Source organism: Felis catus, chromosome C2 (genome assembly GCF_018350175.1).
Source record: "Felis catus isolate Fca126 chromosome C2, F.catus_Fca126_mat1.0, whole genome shotgun sequence".
Taxonomy (NCBI): domain Eukaryota; kingdom Metazoa; phylum Chordata; class Mammalia; order Carnivora; family Felidae; genus Felis; species Felis catus.
Genome location: NC_058376.1, coordinates 135,125,991 through 135,143,478, shown reverse-complemented (window position 1 = coordinate 135,143,478; position 17,488 = coordinate 135,125,991). Strand labels below are relative to the sequence as shown.

Here is a 17,488-nt window from a genome sequence, read left to right as displayed (position 1 = left end):
TTTTTCATGTGTTTGCTTTTCTCACTATAGTTGTCTGCTATCTCAGAAAACATTTTTAATAGAGATGATACAATATTTTGTTACTTGAGATTTATAAATGTCTAATTTCAAGGTTCCCAAATACAGTAACATCCTAAATATCTGTAGGATCCTTTTGACCTAATCTGGTTTTTTTAAATTATTGAACAGTTAGGGAGATGAACATCTTACGTAGCGCCATGTAACTTTTCATTGAAGGCTTACTTTGATTAAATTAGTAATTGCCACTAAAATTTGCCCATGAGTAGCATATCTTGTTCTTGAGTTTCTGTCACTCATTTACAATTTTTTCCTTTTGTGGTCTGAATACACGTAATTAATCCACTTAGTAAATGTTTATTAAACACTCATGTGATAGGCATTGTGCTGGGATGACAAATAGGAATATTAGGTTATTATGCTCAAGGAAGTGAGAGCACTGTATTTGTCTATAATGTACCTTTCTATCTCTTGATTTCTGTGTGGTTCACATATATTGCTTTTCCAGGCACATTGTTTTAATACGTAACAGTTGGTGGGGAAAAGTAGAGACCCAGGACTATTTTTTACACCTATTTTCAAGCATTTTTTGAGACCTGTATTTTTTGGTTTCAGTGTGACACATCCAAAACAGTCAATCTAATTAGTTGGCCTTGTGCAAATTAAATAGCTGGATGATTGACTGCCTGTTTGACTAAATTTTAGTTAAATTGACTGGATGTTTTATTCCTGTATAAACACAGTTGCAGCATTACTTGTCAGTATTATGAATGAAGGGACATGCACCCTTCATTCTTCAGTCACATTTCTTACGGTAAAACAAAGTTTGGTTCCCCTTTCCAGACCAAGTGAGAGACTAAAATTTAGCAGTAAGCCCCCGAGCCTATTGGAGGCTCTTTTTAATAGCAGCCTGTTCAAGTCATTTTTAAAGTGGACCATGGTTTTATACTCTCTGCATCCAAGTGTTCTATTTGGACAATGTGGTACCTTATCCCCGAAGAATTAGGAACAAAATTAGGTTTGCATTTGTAGGAAGCCATGAAAACACCCAAATGTTATCATCTTTGGGCTCACTCGTTTTGATATGAAACTTTGCCTCCCCTTTCCCGAATGTACTCTTTCACCATTTCTGCAGGGCTGCTGGAAAGTGAAATTTACAGATTATATGGAGATCTTGGCAACATTTTATTTCGAACTGTACTGTGATAAACTGATACTCTGGCTAAACGTTGAAGGCAAACGTGTCCTGGTATTCCAGGCATTATTTCATGCACGAGATAGAACAGGTTAAAGGCTGCTCAGTCCTTATCAAATGGACAGAAAATTTTTGTAATCATTCTATTTCATATAATTCTTTAAACAAAAATGAGGAGACTCATTCATTGTTGAAAAGCTTCTCCTAAAAATTAAAAAAAAAATTGGTTGACAATTCATGCTCTAGTATTTAGGGAGAGGGACACCTTAAAGGAGTTTACTATGGTTTGTAAATTTCTTCTATTACTAATAAAGACTTCTATTCCTTAAGAAATTCAGTAACTACAGAATTTGATAGTGTTCTTTTCCTGGGCATGTTATGATGGATTTTTGCAATGTAAATATGGGGTTACGTGTTTCAGATTTAATCAATGTTTTCTGAAGGTCAGAATTTCAACCTGTTACCCAGAGCATGACAGTATTTAGAATTTTTCGAGAGAGTCTGTATACTTTCCTTGAATGGTAAATACAAAGAATCATTTGTCATTAACTCTTAATTGAAAATTAAGGGATAACTTAAAGTACTGCCTGTGAAAACGTAGCATAAATCTTAGATGATGCTTTAGTAATACTCTTTTTCTAACAATTCATCTTCTGATACTCTCTTTGAAAGTTCTACTTCTCTAGTAGTAGCTTTGTATCTTTATGTATTGGGCTGTCAGCCTTCCACTGCCTTTGTCTAGGCAGCTTGAGAACTATACAGTTCAATGCTGTTGTATTATGAGCATTTCATTTATTCTTAACTTCGCTCGATCGTCTCTCTGTGAAAGATTTCATGGCAAGTTAAGCTACTCAAAGGAAGGAGACCAATTAGGCAGCTTCAGTTTGTGTTACACGTAAAGCAGATGCTTAATAAAATTAAGAATACAATTGAGGCTCTCTCCTCTTTACCACTTCAAATGTAACTAATACATTTCTATGTAGAATTGATGCTTCTGACTGTTCATTTTCTAAACAGAGTGGAGAAGGAGAGGGGAGGGTCACCGCTGGCTGGGCAGAGCTCAGGAGCAAGCTCACCCTGTGCCTTTCATTCCCTGCAGGGCTTGCTTTCAGAAATCCTCCGAAAGGAAGAGGACCCCAAGACTGCATCCCAGTCTTTGCTGGTAAACCTTCGGGCTATGCAGAATTTCTTGCAGTTACCAGAAGCTGAAAGAGATCGAATTTACCAGGATGAAAGGGAAAGGAGCTTGAATGCTGCCTCGGCTATGGGTCCAGCCCCCCTGATAAGCACACCGCCCAGCCGCCCTCCCCAGGTGAAGTCTCCTGTGCTCTTTGCCCTTCTTCTTTTTCTTCTTCCTCCTCCTCCTCCTCCTCCTGCTCCTCCTCCTCCTCCTGCTCCTCCTCCTCCTCCTCCTCCTCCTCCTGCTCCTCCTCCTCCTCCTCCTTCCTCCTCCTCCTCCTTCTCTTTTTCCTCTTCTTTTTAATGTCTGAGGAAGAATCTCAACAAGAAATTGGAAAGATAGATGAATAGATACCAATTTTTCTAAAAATAATAATTCATAGAGTTGCTTGAGGAGAATTTGGTCCCAAATCAGTGATTCTGATATAAAAACAATAAGCTACTAATTAGAGGAAAGAAAATTGCTTTCTGTTGCTTCCTTTTGGGGGTTCTTTGGGGGTGAAAAGTAGTCTTTAAATGGGATGTTTGTCTCTACTACTATTATTAAGTAAAGAAATATTTTAAGCTCAATACGAGAAAAAGTAATAGTCCATTTTATCCCTCTGAGTTTTAGAGCTGCCGTTTGAATAGTGAATAAATAAAAATAAATAAATAATTCCATTTGTATTTATGCTTTCCAATACGAACTGCAGCTGGTACCAATTACACATCATCTCGTTCGTAATCTTTCATAATTAAGTTTAATACAATCCTTGAAGGCAGCTTTAAATGGTGCTGATAAGGAACGCCATCCATATTCCCAGAAATGGGCACATTCTCTGTTTTTCTAAATTTTTGCACTTTTAGAAAAGACAAAAGTCACCATGCAGTTGGAAATAGGGACCTGTATAGGGGCCTGACTTTGTGTACATGTATCTATATTTATAGTTTTTAAATAGAGTTTTAAAGATAACCTTGTAATTATTATGAGAATTAAAGTTAAGTTGATTTGCAGTACAAACTCGTAGATAAAAGTTTGATAATGGATTAGACTTCAAATCAATAGGCAAGTATATTTTTTACACATTTAATTTATAGCATGTGCAACTCTTAAAAATAAGGTCAGCTAAAGCTGGATCAAAACTGAATATGGGAGGCACCTGGGTGGCTCAGTCGGTTAAGCGTCCGACTTCAGCTCAGGTCACAATCTCACAGTTTGTGAGTTCGAGCCCCGCGTCGAGCCCTGTGCTGACAGCTCAGAGCCTGGAGCCTGCTTCGGATTCTGTGTCTCCCTCTCTCTCTGACCCTCCCCCCTCACACTCTGTCTCTGTCTGTCTCTCAAGAATAAATAAACATTAAAAAAAATTTTAAAAACTGAACATGGAACATAAAATATTCATATAGGGTCATCATGAAATTGTATTTTGATGTTAATTTCTTTCCATCAATAGTAAAAAAAAAAAAAATTCCCACCTTTCCAAGTATGGAAATATAGAAAAAGCTCATTCAACACTAAAAATGAAATTGCCACAGATAATAACTTCATCAGTAAAGAATAGACATAATATTCAGCCACTTGTTGAGGTCCTTAAGCTGTACGTTGTAATGTTCTGAAATGAATCTTTTGTGGAAACATCCAGAGTTCGTTTTCTCCATTTTATGTAATGAAAATCATTCGGTCTTGATGTCTATAGGCACAGAGTGTAAGGAAGTCATTGCTGTAATTGTGAATAAGAAAGTCATGGGTCTCTAGAAGAGAATAATGATATTTATCTGCATGTATACATATCTACCTGTCTACACATACAGTTACTGAATTTGATCTGTAAAGCCTTCCTTAAAATATTTTTTAAGAAAAAAATGCAGAATTCTTTATGTATATATGTGTATACATACATATATATGTATGTGTGTGTGTGTGTGTATATATATATATATATATATGGTTTTTAGAGAGTGATTAAACAAAAAAATAATGTACTTTGGACTTGGTTTAACACTTAGTTTGTGGTGTTTAGAGTTAATGCACCATCGTTAGTTAACTTTGCTTCTATAATCGTCACAGAAGGCCTCTGGGCAAAGAGTTATTTTACTTATCACTTAATCTGCAATACTAACAAAAGAATTGCTTACTTAAGATCAGTATGAACTTCAGCATTAAGCTGTTTCTTTTTTCTTTTTTTTTTAATCTAAATATTTGACTTAGTAGTTCCTTAAGACAGTTTTGTTTTCTAATATTTCTGTGATTTTAATGCTTTTGTTTTTTCTAATGTGATTCTGCTATCCTTATTCATCAAGTTTTTCCTTTAGCCACATTTACATTAATTCTTAAGTGGTATTTCTTTTCATATACCATTAAGATACTCTTGGGTAGCTTTCTTATATATACGTCTAAAGACTATGTCTGCTGGTAAGTTGGGAAGAAAATATAATTTATTTTGGCCTGCATTATTGATTAACTAGTTGAGCCACCCTTAGCTTTATTTGTTTGTTCTCAAAAGGGGTTGAGACCAAGCCCATAGCGGGGATACCCAGCCAACGATGAACGTGTATGTAAAGTATGTAGATACCACAGATTCTTAGTGAAACTCTTTCAAAGGAAAACAGTTTCTGTTAATGCAGAATTACTAGCCCTCTAACCAAATTCCGAAATGATTATCAGATGTGTGTAATTTTAGTTCACTGCTATAATATACATCTTCAAGTATCTTAACTTGCCTAAGAATCCCTTTGCATGACTTAATATTATTTTAATAGAGCTCATAACCACTTTGTCCACCTTTTACCCTTTAACGATGACTTTCTGAATTAAATTTTAAGAACTCTTAAATGTATTAAAAGTATTATCAATGTAAAATGAGTACTTAAGATTTGGAAAAATGTGTTCTCCAGCGGCGGAGTTAGTATAGTTTTGCAACAGTTGAAATGGAACCAATACACCATACTTAAGGTTTTAATATGTTTATTACAAGTGATTAAAATGGAAGGGGAAAAAGGGCAAAACCACAGATACAGAAACAAACTGCAGAATTTTATCTTTTTTAATTTTATATTTTTGACAAAGAGCAGTCTACCATCCCATTTCATTTCACCGTACAGGAAGAGATTCAAAACATATTTTGAGACAAGTCTTTGGCTTGGTTTGGAGCCGAACCCTGATTTCTTTCTAAAGTACTGCTTTTCAAAGGCAGAGGTCTCTTATGGCTCACAGGAGACCAGACTACCTTTAGGCCTGAGAGAGCTGGATTCTCTTCCAGCTCCTTCCCTGTAGAGTTGAGGTCATACAGAAGATGATTGATGTTATATTTTTAAGAGAGAGAGAGAGAGAGCACGCAAGTAGGGGAGGGGAAGAGAGAGAGGGAGATACAGAATCTGAAGCAAGCTCCAAGGCTCTGAGCTATCAGCCCAGAGCCAGGCATGGGGCTCAAACCCATGAACCGTGAGATCATGACCTAAGCCAAAGTTGGACACTTAACTGACTAAGCCACCATGGTGCCCCCATACAGAGGATGATTGAGATATCTTCCCAAGGTCATACCAGACTAAGGACCTAAACTATTGAGTAACTTGGATTCTAAATTATCTTTAAGAAGGCTCTTCCCTGGTTTTAGTCAGGCCCCAAGTTTTATTCCAAGGAGTACTTCCCTGGGAAAATCTAGGCCAACCTCAGATATCACCAGAACTCTTGGCTGGCTGCTGCCTAGGTGAGATGCCCCTGGTGCAGACCTGTCCCTTGTGCCTCAGTAGGGGCACCTGTGCCATGGGCTCTGTCCTCTGTCAGCGGCAGTTGGCTCTGGGCCCAACCTTCTTGCTGAAAGCCTATCTTCATAACTTACGTTTTCCAATTAAAGAAATAAGAATACTTTGTACTTGATAATGGTTTCATAGTTCTCTAGCACCCTCATGCACGTTAGTTCTTTGAATCCTCATTTCAACCTTTTGGTAGGAGAAAGAGGAAAAAAAACCAAAGTTAAGACTTTGTCAATTTTCACGACCCCTATTAAGTCTGTTGCTCTTTCTCCACACCTCAGGCCATCTCTTCAAAACGCAAACATTTTAGGAAGGGGAAAATGAAACGTGGGGACTTTTTCTGTTTGTCATGGAGGATGGGAAGTTTTATTTTTAGATTAGGAAGAGGAACACATGTGAGAACATTCTCCTGATACAATATGTTAAATGTTTGGCAAATGCTCTGCTTTTTGCCAAACTGACTTCAGACAGTCAGGCATTTCTGAAATTGTGGAGAGAGTAGCCCTTTCCAAACTTTGTTCATATGAAAATGTCTGGGGGAACCCAAACCCTCCAAAGCTCCCTGGTCTTAAAGTTTCTTTTCTGATTATGGTTAGCAAATTTAACAAATGAGTTTATAAGAGGACTTTGATTAATAATAATTAGTGATTATTTTCTGGGACTTGTCTGTTCCATGGAACAGATCAGTTTTAAGTTGATGATTTCTGTTTAGGTGTGTGCTTATTTGATTTTATTTGTGTGTTTCAATATGTGTGGCTTTTAGAGTTAGCAATTTCTGTTTCCATAAGGACTGTTTGAAAGCCTCTAATTACCAAGTTATAACTTATACATGAATTACACGATTATTTTTCTTATATTTTTACATCTCTTTATGTAATTCTTTAGTTTCTCCTGAAGAAAGATGGAATATTTTATAATGGCATTAGAAAATGTTGTAAGTTCCTATTAGCAATGTATAATTTACATAGTGGCTACACCCTTCCGTCTCTTTACGTCTTCTATTATGTAATGAGACATGGCTTCAGCCATGGGCACTCAGTTAACATTGGATAAAAGTTTTGTTATGAATCACGTGGGCAGCATGATTTTAAGATCTTATATGCTTATAAGATGCTTCCCATTAATAGTCATCTTTTAAAATAACTAGAGGACTTTATAACGTCCGGGTTAGGAAAATAATTAATATTGTTCCTAAAAAGAACAGAAAGAAAAGTAGCATGAAAAGATAGGACCATGATATTCAAGACGGTGTTAATATATAAAAATTTAAGAATGGGGACCATTTTCTGTCACTGGTAAAAGTACTTCAAAACAGCACATTCCTTATATAACAATTCCAAGAAAACATCTGTAGTTTATATACCTTGACAAATAAATTCAGGTTGGATTACTCCGGGTAATAACTAAAGCAGATAAAGCCGTTAGCTAAAAATTAGACATTAATGAGCCTGACTCAGCAAAAGGCCACCAAAAAGCAGGTCCAGCATATCTTTAAAAAGTAAGAGTTTTTCCAAATAAAGAACTCTTGTATAACATCATGACCTCAGTATAGTGCAGTGGTTTCTAAAATAAGCATTAGCATTAGACAGACTTGAGTTTAGAGCTCATGTTGCCTTATGAATAAATCACTTCTTTGTTTTAGGAGAGTTTTCTCAATTTTCAACTGGGGCAATAATAGTACGTACTCGGGCCTGTTGTGCAGGTTAGAGCTAATGTACCTGAACGTGATGCCTAGCACATTAGAAACAACTATTAACTGCCAGCCTTTGTTATTACCATAGTTACTGTTAAAACTACGACCAACTTTGTGTGTGTGTGCGTGTGTGTGTGTGTGTGCGCGCGCACACACGTGTGCACTAGGTGCTTGCAGGCAGTCCCTCCTCCATCAACGAGTCGTACATACACTGATCAGGACCACAGTAGAGTTCGTTTTGAGTAGTATGTATGAGGTAGGTGGCATGTATATAGTACGTAGACTTCGTTTGCTAGCAGGATTCGATGCATTCAGCGATCCGTGGAGAAACAAAATAGAATTTTCCTGGAAAACTTGCGTTCTCCTGCACAGATTTTAGTGAAATATAAAGCAGACCCCCGTGCTTGCACCCTGAGCTCACTTGGGAGGGTATAATCGTAGAAGCTCCGATTCTCAACTGCTTCCCCGGCGCCGCGGTAATGAGGGAGTAGCACACCCTACCTTGATAAAAGCTATTCGGAAAGCAACTGCATTTATTTTACCTCCTGTGCTATTTGCGGAGAAGAGCTGAAGAGTAGTTTGTTTTGCCTGGAATGAACTACTTTATGAATTTTAATGTGTGATATAATATTAAAAGCTAAACCAGGATTAACGAAGATTTTTTTTTGTACTAAGCTAAAATAGTACTTAGTAGAGTGAGGTAGAAAAGATTTTCGTTTCCATTTTTACCTGGGGAAAAATTCAGCTTTCATATTTTTGAAAAGCTGTCCAAGTCAGTTCCCCTTAAGCAATAGCTTGTGCTTAGGAAAAAATGTGATTCCAGAATTCTAATAGCTTATCTATGATAAGATACATATCTGAGCCAACAAGATGATAAAGAAAAGCTTTTCTAAATATTTTTTTAAATGAGCGATAGAGTTTCTTTATATTTTAAAAAAAATTGTTGCTCTAATTTTTTTTTTTTCAGTTTTAAAGGTTTCGTCTGTACGCCTTTTCCACTTTTGATTGTGTTGCCTACTAGGAAGCAGTTACTTGATTTTTTTTTTAATGATTTGAAATTCTTGCTGTTTGGTTCCAGTTGAAATTGCTTTATTAAAAAAAATTAAACAGAAGAAATTTTTAGAAACCAGATCACAGGGTTGAAACAAATGATTATAGCCCACCTCAAAGATAAATTCTTAAACATAGTTTTTACAAAAGAATGACAATTATTTTAAAAACAAACTGAAACAAGTTTCCAAAGCCTGCTTCCTTAACTATTGCTAAGCAGATTGCTACCAAGGAACTTTCTTCCAATGTACTGGACTTCATGCCCCCATTTCCATAACATTCAATTTTCAAAGCGATTGAAATGGCTTTTCTTTTCTCTTTCATTTAAGCAGTGAGAAAAATAGGTATTAAAAGAGACCCCATGGGGTGATCAAATCTATCCTTCTGCCTCAAAGCAAGACCACCCCAGAGCAAAGTTGCGAATCTCACCAAAGCAACTTTGTAGGCAATTTATGGTAATGCTTTAACTCTTCTGGCTCCTAAAGTGGTATTTAGCAGATTATTGCTTCAAAGCCCCGTGTATGTTCTTAGTGGCCTCCAGTCGTTAATATACCTCCGAGAGTGCCCTTGCATTCTGGAGCCATAGAGCTGGAAGGGGCATTCTGGAAATCACGCTTCCACGCTTGCCATTCCCATCTCCAGCTTATAGGTTAGTAGTGGCAAATGAGGTCTAACCAGTTGGTGACTTACCCTGCCTTACTCTCTGTGTCCTCACTTGGGCCTGTGGCCCACCCATTTCACAGCATCATCCTTTCAGTGCCTAGAAGGGTAGTGTCCAAGTGGAAGAATCTCGCTGCCTCCTCAAGTTAAGCAAGTTAAGGGTGTTATTTTGCTAACTGGCTAGAAGTTAGGAGGCATGTTTTAAAGACTTCTATTTCCTCTCAAGTGCAGAGGATTGAATTGCTTTAGGATAACCTCTGCATATCTTTTGATAACCAAATATTAACGGCGATTCTGAAAGATTTGCAGCGTGACTAAAAGGATGTATCATTTCGTGACCAAAAAAAAAAAAAAATCATTCATTCTGGAATGGACTTCATTTTCTGTTGCTCATTGTATATGTGAGGAATTGTCCAAGATGATAACAGAAACCTGGGCTCTGGAAGGGATCCTAAGAAATGTGGCCCTTAGTGAGTCATTTTGCTGGGAGACGCAGGGTCCTGCATCTGTGGTGACTTCATTTACATTTTCCCCAATTTCCTGGTAAAAAAGCAACGACATCGTTTATATGTAAAAATTTCCAGGCTGATTCACATGACTGCATAATAAAAATTAAATTAGGAGTTTTAAAAATTAATAATAGTTATCAATAAATTTTGAGGTTGAGATTTTATTTTTACCCCCAAATTTTGTGTCATTTTCCTGCTGATACCTGCTTATTGTTATTACCAAAGGCATTGATGCTAATTTTTCACTCAAGATTATTCATTTTGAATATATTTATAGAGTCACCAATTCTATAATATGTGTAACTTGTAGTAATGTTCTGTTAAATATTGTGAAACATTTTCTTATTGTCTGGTTCCACAAGTCAAAAGGAAATAGTTACATACTGGGGTGCCAGGAGATGAAATAATTATACAGAACAGCTCGGACACGCACGTGTAAAATGCAACCAGCCTTTATGATAATTAAACAAGGCACTCTACCTGTTTCATGGATGGATAGAAGATTTAAATATGCAGCTTTGCAAATGGCTTTGTTATGGAAGATTTTAAAAATGAAACATAAGAGGAACAGGCATTGAAAAAAAAGAGTCTAAAATTAAAAAGGCCATAGTATGTGATAGCTATTAGTGATGCAATTGTCTATTAGGCACCGGGCACCCAGTGAAGGTACAGCACTGGGCATTATGATTTTAATTGTGAATTTCCTTTGTTAGAATTGCAATGGACAGTAATTGGGAAACAATTAGTTTAGGGTTTTCAAGTCTTTGAAACTATTCTGTTTTCCAGAAAACTTACTTTATGATGCTCTAATTCCTGTTTGTCAGCTGGCAATTGCTGTCTTATTACCGATGCAATCACCTGTGACAATGTGACTTTCTTAACTTAAGCAATCTGATCTCGGGGTAATAACTAATGTTGAATGACTGCACTGTTGATCACCTTGATCATAAAAGGAACAACAGTGTCCAGTTTGGATGCCGAGCCTGAAAAGCTTCAAAACAATTTGGCCAATGAAAAATGACAGTCATGTTGAAAATGTTTTGTAGGTGAAAACAGCTACGATTGCCACTGAGAGGAATGGGAAACCAGAGAACAATACCATGAACATTAATGCTTCCATTTATGATGAGATTCAGCAGGAAATGAAGCGCGCTAAAGTGTCCCAAGCACTGTTTGCAAAGGTTGCCGCAACCAAAAGCCAGGTAAGAGCCTCTGTTAGGCACTGAGAATGTTGATCCGCGATGCCTGTGAAAATTTCTTTCAGAGGGGCGTCTGTTTTCAGTATTGACCCTACTGAATTGACCCTATTGCAGTACTGACCCTATTGCATCCGTGAGAGGTCAGAGTCTCCAGGATTATTGACAGAGCTCTGTGATGAAAAAAATATGTTGTTCAGATTCAGGCAGTAGATAAGTGGTTCTGTTTCCTCCCAACACCTACTCTCCAGACCAAGGATTTCTCGGTAACTCTCTGGGGTCAGTTAATAGTTGTTTTCAGAAGGATATTGTAATGTAGAGGCAATTTCTCAATGTGGTCTATTGTACTGGTGCAAGTAACTTGAATTACTATTGTTTCGTTATTACTTAGATGACCTTGATCTCCATCCTAAAATACTGCAAACATAATAGTTTCTTCTGTTCCAACTCAGCCATCTGCATCTATTAGGTGCACTCACTAAAACAAACCAGCTCGCCCACCAAACAAAACTTTGCACATTAATGACCCTCATTTTTCCATAAATACATGATATGTAAGACGTACAGACTGAATTGCAACTAGAAAAACTGTCCAAGTCTGGTAAATTATAAATGAATAGAAATGAATTGGAAAAGTTACAAGTCCCCACTAAACAAGATGAATATGTAACAAAGGACAGAAAATGCAGTCCTTTATCAGTATAATTTTCATATATTGATAATTTGTGCCCATCAAAAGCAGGGTCATCCATAGGAACAAACTTATAATTACTTCTAAACCTTTGTTCAAAGCCACAAATACTTTTTAAAGGACCAAAAGAATACTGAACCGTCTTCTCCTTTACAAAATATTTGGTAACAAGATCAAGGTGGGGATTTAGAGGCAGTCAAGGGCTCAGGTGAGATTTTAACAGCTTGCAATTTTAGACAGACACGTTTTCCCTATCATTAGTGAACTCTCCTTTGTAAAACGGCCTTCTTTGCTGCTGTCAACTTCTGATAAAAAATATACAATTCTGAGAGTACTTACATACACTGGATTCACTATACCATACTTTTTTTTTTTTTTTTTTAGCTCTTCCTAAAATTTTTCTCTATCAGCATTAATCGTGGTACTTGATAGGAGTTTTGCTTTAGAAAAGGTTGTTCTTATTTAAGTTATAGACTGGTTGAAATACTTAAGGGATATCTTGGAAATGTTATATAAAAATGATTAAACTCAAGCTGTGGACTGTAAAAATTATAGCTTTATAGGCCACATGCCTGCCTACCCTTCAATCACTGTCAAAGTGATAATTTCTACAATAATATGTTTCTTTTATTGTGAGATTCTAAACATCAAGTGCTGTTTAAACATTAAACTGAATTGTTTATGTTAGTGCTGTACTCAGCGTGTCATACATCAGGCCACCGTAATCTCTCATGGAATGTAAAATTCTGTCATGAATCATGGCTTGTATATCGGAAATTACTGTAATTTTGATTGGAAATTACAGGGCTCTTGAAATGTTTCTAATTATGATAGAATGTTAGAGCCGCTTCAAACCTGTGTGCTTCTTCAGATGTCTTCATTTACATGCCAAGACTATGCATTAAGGAGAAATGTCCTGTTCTCCCTTTACCCCTCACCCACCCACCCTGCACGTTCTTGTTTGGGCTATTTAGTCTAATTATGATGAGGATCTCGTATTCAGACGTATATTAACTTGCCTTTCTTTCTGGTCCTACATCTTTTCTGACCTGTCCAATTAAATTAGCAAGAACAACAGACTGGATCCCTGTAGAGCCCCTTTCTCCACTCCCCAAAATAGATAAACAGAGAAACTAGGTGTGTATTATCGTAATATATGGGGTCAGCCTTAAAACATACAAAATACTAAAACTTTTTGATAACTGTCCTTTCCTTGCCTGTCATCTGTCCTTGAATTCAGTGGCATTTCCTCCCTCCCCATTTCCTTTCCGAAACGCAGAGCTCCTTTAGGGTTGGCAGTCCCTTTGCTACCTTCATCCTTTCTTTCTCTTAAATGATGTCTCCACATCTGCCCAACTGGGCTGAGTTACTGATGTGGGAACTCTTTAGACAGTGGCGGCAGTTGGTTGGTAACGTCATGTGAGTGCTGTTCTGGCGAGTTTTTTAAACATCCCAGCTCTCTGCCCCTGTCCTACGAAGCTCCCCGTGAGTCTCTTTCAGCAAGTGTCGATTGGCAGCTTCTGGGCCTCTGCCAGGACGGTGTGTTTCCCAGAACCCCTTAACCTGATCCCCTCATTACTGAAGAAGGAAGAATCCAGGGAGCCGGTTGTTGGCTGTGGGGTCCAGCGTAGTGTTAACTTTCATTCTCTCGGATACTTATTCTTCCTAACTTCTACTCTCCTGTAACTTCCCAACAGAGGATTTTTGTAGTTTTCTCTTTGTTGGTCAGTTTAGGTGTTAGCACTGCCCTCATTATGAAACTATGTAGAAAGATTTGCGATTCCTTAAAAATAAGCAGTCCAAAAACTGTGTATATATACCACTTGGAAAAGGGTGACTTAACAAGGGAAGTAGTCACTATTTAAGTCCTGTTCTGCCATGATTTTTGTGAAGGAAATGGAAAAACCAGCAAATAACCCCGCCCCCCCGCTGAAATCTTCAAACTAGATTGACCTTCTCGTGGTCAAAATTCTAACCTCTAAAAGAGCGATTTACTCCTTGGATGTATGCGTCAAGGCTTGTCAGAGTGTGGCAGAGGTCCCTGAAAATGACGTGTGTGTAAAAAGGGAAGAACAGAAGTCTTTTATCTCAGCCCGTCTCACTCCATCTGCTTCTGGTTCTCTGGGCTAGCTTACCTTCCAGCACCGGCTTTGTACTTAGACTCCACTGTGCGTTACGAATGACCTACATTTAATTCTCAGAGTAACCTTTTGAGCTGGGCTTGTTTTCCTCATTTTATACGCGAGAGTCACCGGACTCATAAATAGTAGAGCCAATCCTAATTTCTTGATTCTCTGCATCTGGCCTCCTATTTTAGAATTTCCTTGGGGTTCTAGGTAGCCTCAGTCCTGAAGTGATACCCTGCTCCAGGAAAGAGGAATTAGGGGTGTTGGACTAATTTGATCGAGGGAACGGTGAGAACTTTCCTTTCTTCGTTGACGTTTCCATGGAATATGGGTTCTTACCAGAATAGGGTCCTTGGAATCCAGGCTTTTTCATGTCCCATTGTGCTAGGGGGAGATCCATGGGGGGGGGATCCCCAAAGTAGGCTATGGTCCTGTCTGTATCACTGGTGTTATAATACTGAAAAATTATTTAACCTTTTTGAGCCCAAGATTCTTTTAACATGGGAGAAGGTCACATGCTACAATAGATGCAGAAGAGCTTCTAAATTATACAGCACTCTGCACAAATGGATAATGTCTTATAATGTGCTACCCAAGGGGCTCAGACCTCTACACAGAGTGACTTCCTATTATCTGTGTATGTATCTGAAATACTTTCCATTTTAAACTAAAAGGTAAAGCTTTAGGTAGCTGGGAGGCAGTGTAATTATTTGAAAGTTTCCACGGTCCCAGAATGTTACGAAACCACACATATCACAGTTGGGCTATGTACTGACTAATGCACAAAGTATTTTCAGTAAAAGAAACCAACTCTGTGGATTCCACCATTTCACATGTATTACATGATCTCTTCTTTTCGATGAGTAATAGAAATGGGATTGTTTTTAACTCTAATAGAAATGTCTGAATAAAATATGCAAGTAAAAACTGAAGGTAGGCTACTTTCTGTGCTTGGGTAGGAAAGCAGGCTAATGCAAACTTTAAAAAGATGATATGCTTTAAACATAATGTGAATAGCTCCAAATGAATACACTTTATATTCTGGGTATTCAAATAAGCAGCAGTTTTTCCAAGTGAATCATATTGGAATTTTATCAAACATTTAGTCTGATAACATTCAAATAATTATGAGAGCAGAATTCGCTAATTTTACTGTTTAAAAAAAAATAGTTGATTTGGGTAATAACCATTACGGTAGCAAGGTTCAGTTACTGTTCATTGGTTATAGTGTTTTCATATGGGAGATGGAAATGGAATTTTTTCCTTAATGGTGGCAGATGTTGGAATCTAATTTTATTCCACAGCAAACCCCCTGAGAGCTCTGAGACTTAAGGTGTATGTCCAGCAAGGGGACATTAGCGGCACCATAGGCCTTGCCTTGTACATCGAATTGTTACATTGATTTTCGTGTCTGCAGAGGTGGGGCTTCCAGATACAGTAATACAGGAGTACAGGGCTTTTATGGGCCGGTGCTGCGTCGCCACTTGTGTTTAGAAAATGATTTCTCCCCGGTGCTTTATTGAACAGGGTATTTCTTTTAGGTAGAGTGACGGGATGATGAAAATTCTATCTGACTGAATATGACTGAGTATAATTTTTGGCACTCCCTACCCACCAGTCCCGTACAGTTACAGGACTCTTTGCCTGCTACTGATAACAGCTAGTTGATAGGTATGGTTTTAGTGCTCAAAGAAGAAAAAAAGAAAAAAAGTGGTTCTTTGCTTCTGCAAAAGACAGCACGACCAGTGGAAGAGACCAAATAATTTAAAGCCTTTTGCTTTCTTCCATTCACTTTTCCGACACTTTTGTCACCGAGGTTCAAAGCCTTTAGTGAGGGGAGCGAAGGGAGGGGGGAGTGGAAGAAAGAAGGAAGCTTTCGTGCATCTTTGTGGCCTTTGGGTTTGAAATTCTTAGATGGTGATTAGAATGTCTTAGATACAAGTACGAAGACATACCACGGATCAGTGGGGCTAGAAATGGGGCAAAAAAATGTAATTTTCATTGCCGGGGATAGGAATGCATAGTGACAAAATCCAGGGGGAGAAAAAACCATGGAACCGTGATTGCATACTGTATTCCAGCATGTTAGTGAAGGCATCTTTTATTTTGTCAGAATTAAATTATACTTCATGGAAACTATACTTTGAAGCTCAGTGCTGATTCATTCTTTTGGAATGTTCATGCAACAGACTTTGCTGCAACACGATTTCACCTGTGTAGCCTCTTATTTAAGACACAAAGGAGGCCCCTGCAGATCTGAGAGTCACGGTTTCTGTTATTTCTGGTGCCACATCCTTTTCTGGGAGTCTGTGGGATGATCTTTACATATTGTCCTCATAGCCCCTCCTCTCAGGCAAATCAAGTTTTTTTCAGCCAAGGTCTGAGGAGAGAACTGCCTCTTTACACACTCTCCATCTAGTGCTTTCTATTTTATTTTATTTTTTAATTTTTTTTTTTATTATTTTTTACTGGGTAGAGGTGATCCTGGGAGATACGGCTCAAATTTCCCTGAATCAGCATCCCTGGTAGAGAAAGGGTCAGAGAAGTACTTTGAGGGGAGAGCAAGGAGAGAAGCAAGACCACCCCGAGTGTAGCCACTTCAGCAACCTGCCCATGTGCCCATTAACGCCCATGCGGGAGGCCCCCCGTACTGCATTCTTGAATGACAAGGATGTGGTGTTCCGTCTGTCTCCCATTTAAGGTGTTCTGTGTTGATAACCACCTAAAAACCTCTCATGTCTAAATACCGGGAATCCATATTGGATTTAGTTTTCTAAAATGTAGGCCTGTTATATTTCTAGTTGGTTGCTAAACAGGACTATTGAAATCAGCGGTTTTGTTTTTATTTTTTTAACTTAGTTATAAAAAGACAATCTCATTTGTTTTAATGAGCAAAATATTTCGACACTTATCAACAAAAGATATTCGAGTGGCCAAAAGGAAAATAAAAAGGCTATCACATCATTCGCCATCAGAAAAATGTTAATTAAAGCCAAAAATATATAGCATATCAAATTCACTACAATAACTAAAAGTGAAAAGACCAAGTGTTAGTGATGGTGTGGAACATCTGAGAAACTCATACATTGCTGACCATGGGAATGTAAATGGTACAACCGCTCTGGAAAAGCTAGCAGTTTCTTATACAGTTAAACATACAGTAGTAACATGTGATTCAGTCATTCCACATATATGTATTTTCCAAGTGTACCAGTTACCAGCTTATTGACTCTCAGTTCCATATCTACATTTCATTGCCTGCTATATGATAATGGAACTGAGTCCTATAAATAGTTCTCTTTTGCCAGATGGTACAATGGTAAGCTTTAGAAAGAAAGAAAGGCTTTCTCTTTCTGGTTCTGGTGTCCATCTCCCATCAGGCTCTTCAGTGCACACAGTTTTTTCTTGCAGTACCCAGTGGTCAAAGCATATGACCGCTGGG

General features: G+C 37.9%; 1 protein-coding gene across 9 annotated transcripts in view; it reads left to right on the top strand.

Annotated features, from left to right (window-relative positions):
• The window catches only part of SATB1 (SATB homeobox 1), a 101,076-nt gene that overhangs the window by 57,745 nt on the left and 25,843 nt on the right, over positions 1-17,488 (top strand). For all 9 annotated transcript variants that reach the window (XM_023260589.2, XM_019810754.3, XM_019810756.3 and 6 more), the window contains 2 exons: positions 2,313-2,525; positions 11,080-11,235. In XM_023260589.2, the coding sequence (XP_023116357.1) occupies positions 2,313-2,525; positions 11,080-11,235 (369 nt within the window). The remainder of the gene's footprint in view (positions 1-2,312; positions 2,526-11,079; positions 11,236-17,488) is intronic.